This window comes from Scatophagus argus, chromosome 1 (genome assembly GCF_020382885.2).
Source record: "Scatophagus argus isolate fScaArg1 chromosome 1, fScaArg1.pri, whole genome shotgun sequence".
Lineage (NCBI taxonomy): Eukaryota > Metazoa > Chordata > Actinopteri > Scatophagidae > Scatophagus > Scatophagus argus.
The window spans coordinates 6,145,291-6,154,888 of record NC_058493.1 but is presented as its reverse complement, the minus strand read 5'-3'; the positions used below and the strand labels follow the sequence as shown (position 1 = coordinate 6,154,888).

General features: G+C 41.1%; 1 protein-coding gene across 2 annotated transcripts; it reads right to left on the bottom strand.

Annotated features, from left to right (window-relative positions):
• Positions 1-5,127: 5,127 nt before the first annotated feature.
• On the bottom strand, positions 5,128-9,421 carry mrpl46 (mitochondrial ribosomal protein L46). Of its 2 annotated transcripts, none has more exons than XM_046406077.1 (4): positions 9,136-9,421; positions 7,871-8,072; positions 7,259-7,429; positions 5,128-5,526 (listed from the first exon to the last, which is right to left on the bottom strand). In XM_046406077.1, the coding sequence occupies exons 1-4, from the start codon at positions 9,394-9,396 to the stop codon at positions 5,279-5,281; spliced, it is 882 nt and encodes a 293-aa protein (XP_046262033.1). In that variant the 5' UTR covers positions 9,397-9,421; the 3' UTR covers positions 5,128-5,278. The 2 variants fall into 2 exon arrangements, with proteins under 2 accessions (XP_046262033.1, XP_046262122.1); XM_046406166.1 differs by having other exon boundaries at positions 5,128-5,523.
• Between the last annotated feature and the right edge of the window lie 177 nt (positions 9,422-9,598).

The window sequence follows — 9,598 nt, the reverse complement described above, 5'->3', positions numbered from 1 at the left end:
TATACGTTTTAACTTCTGTTCCTGTACTATAAGTGAAGATGCTTTCTTGGAGTGTGCAATGACAATAAAATTTAATCTGAGCTAATGTCTTGTTAGGTGCTTAGGTATTAGGAACACTGGTGAGTGAATACACTTGTATGGTGGTTAACAAAAAGGCAAAGCCTCCCTAGGCAGACTTCTGCTTCAGTGTGTGCAGCTGTATTAACGGCGAAGCAGGATGGGGCTGAAAGTTTGTGTGCTTAGCTGACTGTCACTGAATGATTAAGTGTAAGAAATATAGTGCAGTGCTGTTAGGACTGCATGGTGGGAGAGTGGAACTGAGGAGGGTGGTGGTTAAGGTGCTTAATGTGGTCCGGCTCAGTCGGGATCCATAAGCCTTGCTCGGATCCACACTCCTTTACCTGCGTGTTTCTGTTCTCTTTTTTGTGTGTTATATAAAGAGTCTGAATAAGCTTTTTTTATCAAAGGTTTCCGTAAGCCGCGGTGAACGACCAGCCTGCTTACATCCCCCACAGTCAAGTCAAGACATTTACATAAAATAAAAAAAGCCGCCATGTGTAAACACAGTTAAGGGAGGTTTTCTGCTCTATTTTTTTTGTGAGCAGAAATTTGGAGCTGTCCTTTAATCTGAGCCAGGTTGACTCCAAACTGCTCTGCCCTGTTTTCTACAGATGGTTGCTGTCTTCTGGAGCCAGACTTTGTTTATTAACTATAGATGACACTGACAGGTCAGAGTTGGGAAGTTTGACTGTCTGCTCTGTTGTTCTGAGCCCACTTTCACTGCCCTGCCAAATTACTGTTTAAAGTGTGTAGATTTTATCTGTACTGCATGTTTTCATAGATATTTATAGGAGAATTGTCATGCAATATATAAACATAATGTCATCAGCCAACAGCATTACTGAACAGGAGCTACAGCTTACCATTTGGTCGAGGCTTTTACCCCTGATAGTGCCTGACAGTGCCATAAGTGAGAGTGCTATTATTAGCACAGGTCACCCTAATGGAGCTGAGCCCCTCAGCCTGGCAGTGCCTTGCTCTGTGCAATGAACTTCAAAGGATCACAAGAATAAGGTTAAAAAATTCAGCAGCTGCTTTAAAATCAGTTTGAAATCCCGAGTGAGAATGAGGCCACTGTGGATGTGACAGTGTTGCAGGGTAGTAACATCCTCTGCTCTACGTGCAACCGTTCCCAAAGCTGCAACAGGGCCCGAGAAGAGGCCATCAGCCGCCTCCAAGGCACCTCATCCTCGGCATTTACTGTCTCTTCTTTACCCTTTTCAGTGGCGAAAAACTGCAAGACCTTTCTGTTGACATTTGTTATCCTGGTGCTATCATGTGCTATCTAATTGGATGAAGAGGTAGACTGTGGGGCAGCCTCTGGCAGGAGGAGGAGGCCAGACACTTTACTGAAGTGGTGATCTCCTACCTCTGCTTGTCTCTCCCTTTTTAGGTGTTCTGGCATGTGCGGGTCTGTAGATTTGTATGATCTTTGACAGTTGATTAATAATCTGTTTATCTTATGAAGGGGATTTCCCCTTCGGAAACATGCCAGCCAATACACTGTACGTGTGTACAGATCTGTCTGTGTAATTGTCAGTGCACGGAGACGGAAAATTAATGAATTGATTGAGAAACTAAGGAAAACATTAATCTGTTCCTCCACAGATTTTAAACAAATTTCAGATTACTCATCAGAGATACTTCCCAGCCTGTGAGAATTATACAGTTTTATAATGGAACGTTCAAATGAAACCCTGATTATGTCACAGTGTCCTCACAGTCAGGGTGGTCACAGCTTAGGCTTGGAAAAAAGAGTTTCTCAGGGGCATGGAGGTCAAAAGATGTGGGGATTGACCAGGCAGTGAAGTATAACACAAGATGCTATGGAGCTGCATTATGGGAAATGAATCTGAAGCTTGACCCAAAACAGGGACAAAAAAAAACTCAGCCTCTGCTGGTTTGTTTTTGATCATTCTCCTTTACTGTCAGCTTTATAGAAGTGCAGTATTGTATCACTGGACTGTACCCGTAACTACCTGTGAGAGATCATGTTAAAGAGTTTGGTCAAAGATCTCTTTTCCTCTGTTAAACTTCTCATGTAGTTCAGTATTGCAAACAGATTTTTAAAATGAATGGTTTAGAAGTGTTTGCACAAAGTAGTACTCCCTATGACTGTTAAACTGACATGTAGAATTTGTATCCCTTTAATATTTATCTATGGCCATGCTGCCAAACAACCAGCCTTCTCTTGTTTTCCACTGAGCAGTTCAACAAGAGCAAGTGCGGGTCAAGTGCCTTGCTCGAGGGCACCTTGACACTGGCTCTTCATGGCGAGAAGAGAGACACTTGACCATATACAACTCCCTACTGATCTCAAGATTCAGACTGGCCAATTTCTCTGTCCTCTCAGGCTCTGTCACTACAAACTGGGTAAAGACACTTTAATCCAACTCCCTTTGGACATGCAAGCAGCACCTGTTGCTCTTTGTGATGATACGCTGATTTGACATCAGGCACCAAAGGTGGACCGAGGGCAGCAGGAGGCCTCTGTCAGCCAGCACAACAGGAAATGGTTCTGTGTGTAATGCAAACATTTAGAAATGGCCTTTATTAGCATACCATGACCTTCACATCTCAAATGAGAGCACGGCTGTGAACCCTGGAAATAAAGATGGAAAAATCTAATGCCACTGTCTAATGCCACTGTCTACAACATTAACTCTTTGTCCCAGCAGACACAAATAAAAAGGCTGATCACTGGGAATGGGTCAGGAACATCAGAATGCTCTTACCTAAGACAAATTATGGTAGCTAGTCCACAGGAACATTAGCCTGCTATGATGGATATTTTCAGTATGAGTAAGAGGAAGCCAAGTTGAGCAGAAAAGCTCTCTCTGCAGTCCCCCTCTGAGGTCACCACACAGGCGTAATTACACATCTCTCGCAGTGCTCCTCTGTGGCTGACGTGCAAATACTGCCATCTATTGTTAGACGATGAGAATCTGCCTGCTGCTGGAGCTCATCAGCTCACCTCCAGCAGGCTGCCAGGCCCACACAGTTCAGCATTAAGTGTGCACTCCAAACATCAGCAGCAACATTTGGTGTTCAGTTTTCAGTGCTCTGCGTGTACTCATTAACTGATGGAGCTCTCAAAAACCAAAACACTTACAGCAAGAAACCTGCTACTCCAAGTTAATGTGACAGCTGTTAAAGTTTTTTTTTTTTTTTTTTCTGGAAACCCTCCTGATATGCACTGAGCTTCTGACTGATTGGCCACTTTTATGTGGTTGTGGTTCACTATGTATACAACTTTTTTAACTCTGAATTATGAGCAAACATTTCTTATTAAAATGATTAAACCTACTACTTATTAAAAGTACATTTTAATAAAGTCTGAATATGGACTCTTCAAATGTTGGAACATAAGAATTGTGAACATATCTGCCCAAAATACCCCAACTCAAGCAATAGTAGGCTTCCAAAATGTTGCATCACAACTGCATCCAGTCAAGCTTAGAAAACAACCTGTCATGCATACCCATCATGCACGTGTCCAACATCATATACTGTATATGCTTCAATATACAAAAGGAAAGCTTATATATTTCAGCCTAGTTGTATTGACAAAGTCACATATTTTATCTGTGAAATTATAAATATAAAAATCAACATAAACTCTTACAGTCTAAAAGAAGCCAAGAAGCCAACCCTACAATGTTAATATGGTCAAAAAATGTGTTTTTCTTCTTGTTCCTACAGATGACTGTTTGAGCCTCACTGTGTATAATGATGCACGCTATAAAACTGTCTTCAAATTCTTTGTTCTAAGTGTAGATCTTCTCTGTGCCCAATGATCATCTCTGATTTTAAGAGTTAAACCCTATGGGTTTGTGACGTCACAAACACTTTGATGTCACTGGGGGGGATCTTTAATTATGGATGCTTCCACTCTGGTGAGCCGACTTTATTTTGAAAAAAAGAAAATAAAATTATATATAATTTATATATATATGTATGTATAGCTTGGCACAGAAGAAGTATTAAATGGGTGAAAATCACTACAAGTCTGTCCTTGCTTACAGCTGCAGCTGTGTGAAAGAGTTGGTCAGGTCTGTAAGCTAACTGGCATGTGGGTCCAGCACTTCAAGGTTTCAGTAAGCATGAAATGAGACATCATTACTGATTTTAAGAGTATGTAGTCCAAGTAATTAAGTAGTCTTTCACTCCAACAGTGTTATGATGAACTGCATCCTTCTTGAGTTGCAAAATTATCTTTTAAATTGAGAGACACATGTGTAATTCAGGGCACAACTCAAATGGGATCAAAAAATTATGTCTCGCCATGAACTACAGTCCATGTTTATTTCAGTAGAAGTGGAGGGACTTCACCTCACTGTGGGGCATGCTAGCTCACTAAAATATCTTACTGAGGCAATTAGTGGAACTAAGCCATCCTTAACATTAATTACATCTATGCATTTTTCCCACTACAACAACTCAAAATATCAGTTGTGAAAATGGTCTACTGTTAAAAGTCGAAGTGTGAAGTAGGAGCAAGTGGTAACACAACAAGCCAGGGATCACCGACAACAATATTCTTCATTATTAAAAGCGGCTAATGCGCTGTCACAGAGAAATGTCATGATTTATGTGGTGAATATACTAACAGGCTAATTTTGAATGTATTTTACTTACCACCACATACATTCTTCTTTGTTAATGACTTAAATCGCGTGCAGGTTTAAATGCATGCATACAACAGCAGCTGAGATGTAAATATTGCAGCGCTAAGAAAAGGGTTCATTGAAGCTGGGATCAATACTCAAAACAAGACTTTTAATGAGAAGTATTGATTCTATGGGGATTGATCAGCTCACTTCTAGTGATAAGACTCTATTACTAAAAACCTGATTAACAGTGACTTTGAAAAAGTTTATTTTTACAAAACCGCTAAGACATACTTTTACTAAGAGTTCTCTCATGAATCAGACTTTTAAACCAATTCATTTTAAGATGATCACATGGAAGTTTTCTATACACCTGTGTGGATGTTACTCATGCATGTAAAGCAACAGTCAGATCTGAAAGTTGTGCTAACTTAAAATCTATGGTGGACACAGTTTGTGTGGGGAAAAAAATTTATTTATACTATGAAACACATATAATGGATATATTAAATGGATATAACGAATGAAAGAACATTATATGATACCAGACAACAGAGAAGCGACAAAGGTAACATCGTTCGGTAAGTCAGTGTCCCAGTTCTTAGGCCTCACTGCTCGAAGAGGAAGCGGTCGACCTTCTTTAAGTATGCCGGTTTTAGGTAGCTCTGCAGTTCGCTTTTCTTCACCCACAGAAAAGGAGCGTTTTGGCCAGTGGGGGGGCTGCTCTTTGACAGAATGGCTTTGAAAAAGAAGACCTTTACTCCCACCAAGCTCTCCGTTCGAAGAGCTTGGGGCAGTTTGTACTTGTACACTCCGCAGGGGGCGTTGCTGAGGAAAGTCGCCTTGAAACCAGCTGCTGTGTGAAGAGAACAGGTTGTGAGGTAATTTAGCTGGAGACAAAAGGTGAGCTAAAGTGCAGACGCTCCTGAACTTAGTGCAGTCGTAATATTGTAATTAAGTGCGATATGACCCTCATATACTGCTTCTCATTCCATGCTGTGACAACACACTTGATCTGATCTCATGTCACCTAAATCACATGCTCCCACTTAGCTCAACATGCAGCCACACAGCCATGTTAGAGATTCAATTTCCAGCTGATTCCAACTATATTAAAAAAGGATTTCCTTGTGCTACTGTAAGACACTTTAAATAAAACTCTCCACCAAATTACATGCGTTAATGTCAAGTGGAAAGTCTTAATGGGGAGAGATTGATGGAGCTGGCACATTAATAGTTCATGAGCAGTGTTGTGGAACAGTTTAACATACTCAGACACTGGTCTTTCATTTCAGTGGTATGCAAGGGGGGTCCAGTTTTACAGCTAATGTTAAATATCTTGTGTGAGGGGATCACTGGAGCATTTGTTCCATGTTGTGCCAGCTGTGACCCCAAATTTCCTTCCTGTCATTAGCTTACGGTCGCTGATCCATGAGCTCAAGGCTGAGGACTAAGTGGATATGACAACTTGGAAGCGACCACCGGAACATGATTGATAAATTCTGCGTATACAAATGAACTGCTCGTCGGAGGTTTCACGACAGTCTGACCCTCTTGTTGTAGCTAATATGGATGATTATACTGAAAGTACCATGCAGCTATTTTAGATAAGACCACATTAAACTTAAATGATCTTGAGGATAAAACTGGGTCATTGCAGCAAAAGAGATTAGGATGTAGATACAGTCATAATGCAGCAAATGGAGCGTGTTGACAATAATCCAGTCTGCCGTATCCTGCCGTAAGCCATGTTTGGAGGTTAACTGAAATACATTAAAACCAACCCACATGCCCTCATCACTCTTCAATTACCTGTTTCTGTTTTTTTCTTTTTAGCATTAGATCATATTTGCAGTTCATGTTCTCCTTAAGAGATGACAGAATAAACCAGCAACTAAAAATGAGGCAGTTAAGAGCAGTAGTAAGTAAACAAAACACTGTCTATCATCAAGTACCAAGTCTCTATCAGAGAAACTTAATGTGATTTTAGGGTTAAATTTGACTTTGTGTCCTCCCTACTCCTGGAAGCGAACCTACACCCTTGTAAATCGGAGCAGTCATGTTTTGCTATCTTTTACAGTTAGCTTGGCAAGCTCTTGACTTTAAGGATAGCGCGACTGCTGATTCCAGCATGTTTGAGTTTTTAAGCAATATGAAAGTTATTCTGTATTTGGGGAGAGCGGATACATTTTCAGCCATGTAGGTGACTCCTGCTGAGAGTATTATGCCTAAGTTTTAACCCTTTGGGTTAAAAGCATGGACTACGATTTACTTTGTAGAGTAGATAACATTGGTAGGATACAGTTGAACAACACCATGCAAACATCCCTGACTGTTCAGATATGTTAATGGTTGCATTGGCGTTTTGGCTTCCCTGTGTGCAGGATGCAAAAACTTCAACTTTGGCAACTGCTAGCGGCTGTATAAAAAAAAAAACACACTGTCTGGTTTCAGTGGACCATCAGTGCCCTATGACTCAACAGACCTCAACGGAAAAGACTTGAATGCTGATTTCATGTCAGCACGAGACTTCAGCAGCATCATTTAAACACAATTTGTATTTGTATCCAAACTCATGTTTGCATTACCTGGCAGGGAAGCGAGTGCTCTCTCGGCCGTCTGCCGCAGCGTTTCTCCTTCCTGCCACTCAGTCTGAGGCATCAGCCACAGCTTCTCACCGCTGATCTGCTGCTCAGCCAGGAGAGTCAGCGAGTCGGCCAGGCAGCGCTCAGGCGAGGTCAGTTCCTTATCTACTTCAGCTAAACAAGAGACAGGACCATCAGCTGCTTCACAACAGCCTTGTGTCTCTGGGACTGTCAAGTAAAATCTACACAATCTTTGGAAATGTCACTGAGAATAAAATGCAAATTTGGAGTATTGGAGCAAATAGACTTTGTGAATGTCAAAAAAAACCCATAATCCTGGACTGAAAGTAATATTAAGTCTCCTTCCTCTTTGGTAATTTAAGATATGTTTAAAGGAAACCGTATGAGATGCCTTCAGATGATCAAATTTCCTTGTACATTCTATTTGACTTGATTAATGACCTGGAGAAGGACAAAAGGCTAAGTATTATCATCTCTTTCATCGGGCAAATAATAAAAAAATATGTAGTATTTACATACACTTTCATACAGTGTGTACTCAGCTTTACTTCTACACCCCGCTGCTCAAACAACTTGTCCGTTTCCCATACCGACCTCTGACCCTCGGCGCTGACTGGAAATGCTTCATCTTCTGCTCCCAGGTGTCCTCCAGGTCCTGAGTCAACACGATGTCCTGTTCCCCGCGCTCGTCTTCTTTATCTGAGTCATAGTCGTCTGTCTGCTTGCGTCTCATTCTCTCAGCGTCGTCCAGCAGTCGCAGCTCATGGTCCGACAGCAAGCTATTCTCCAGCTCAATCTGCAAAGAAGAGAAGAGCAGGATTCAAACCACAGGGCCCTTTGCAGATCTCTATTTGATAACCTGATCTGGAAGCTGCTGTGGTGGGTCATCTGATCATTGAGGTGGAACAACGAGACAAGATCCTACCTCATATCCTTCTGTACCTACGTAACCTACCTACCTCATATCTTCCGTTACTGATGCATTGTTCTAAACGAGTCAGCTCTATGAGCAGTTTCTCATTTGTGAACTGAATTCTTTTATCTTTCATTTTTTTTAATAAATGAATATAAGACAGAAGATGAATTTGACTGAGTTAAAGTGCCAGAAATGGTACTAAATGGAGAGCCAGCTCTTTATGCCGAGCTAAGCCAAATGATCTGTCTCACTAACAAGAGCCACGAATTCCCATCACTGCTTAACATTATTCTGCAACAGGTGTCACAATACATGAAATACCAGCAAGTCAAAAATGTGACCAAAATGTGAAGAAGCACAACAAAAGGAAAATGACCACCAGTCAACTTGTCAACTGATAAATAATATCCCAAAAAAGGTTTCCACGAGAGTGTTTCCCTTTTACTTATAATTGCATCAAATATTTCAAAATATGGGTTGATTTTATAAACATACAACCTAAGCATACTGTCTAGTAATCTTAAGCGAGCTACTTACAGTATGCTGCATAATTAGTACGAGTTTTAAATCATATTTTGCTCATATTTAGTAGTAGAGTTTGTACTGACAACTACATGTTTTTATCATGGTCACATATTAGCTGATATTTTGTCAATTTAAGTTTTAAAAAAACTGGGGTTTCTACAGTACAACGGTTTACAAATACTGTAGCTTATAGTTGAATGATAAAGTCCGTAGCCTGCGGGGGACTTCATCTATCAACCCTTCAGTCGTCAGCGCCACATGATGTGACGGGAAACAGAGAACACAGTGAAACACTGTCGCTTAAGACGGGTACTGTAGGCTAGTTTACCACAACTACACCTGTTGTACTTACAGGATAATGAACCTTACCGCTTCCTACATTGCTGTTTTCAATCTTTTTCTTATCGAACAAACGCACCTCCTTTATCATCTCTCCGAACTCTTGCTCTATTGGGGTGCAGTCCGCTGAAATGACCGGGAGCCTTTGCAAACACACCGCTGCCATCAAAGTCCACGGAGAACTCGCTCTTTCCGTCACATCTTTGGTCTGCAAAGTCGCCCGACAAACAGAAGAGCTGGAAAACGGACGACAACCCGTATTGCCGACTGCTGACCTGCTTAAACAAGACAGAAACGGCAAGACAGAACGACTCGCCAACCTCCTGCAGGACGCAGCCATGTTCCTTTGCTACATTCAATGTATATGCAAGAAAATCGTGACTCTGACTGTACAAATGAAAACAGCTTGGAATTGTAATTTTCGAGTAGGCTATTCCACAAGTGATACTGGAGTGCAAGAAAAAAAACATTATTAGTGTTCAATCAGAAGTGTTCTATTTTCATTTCTCTCGAGCATGAGACAGAGTCATTGTTACTTGAGA

Bases quoted from the DNA above. Each gene is read 5' to 3' on its own strand.
- mrpl46 (XM_046406077.1), bottom strand. From the start codon at position 9,396: ATGGCTGCGTCCTGCAGGAGGTTGGCGAGTCGTTCTGTCTTGCCGTTT. The intron at 7,430-7,870 runs GTCGGTATGGGA...TCTCTTGTTTAG, and splicing joins GTCAGCGCCGAGGGTCAGAG to CTGAAGTAGATAAGGAACTG. The intron at 5,527-7,258 runs GTAATGCAAACA...CTCTTCACACAG, and splicing joins AGCACTCGCTTCCCTGCCAG to CAGCTGGTTTCAAGGCGACT.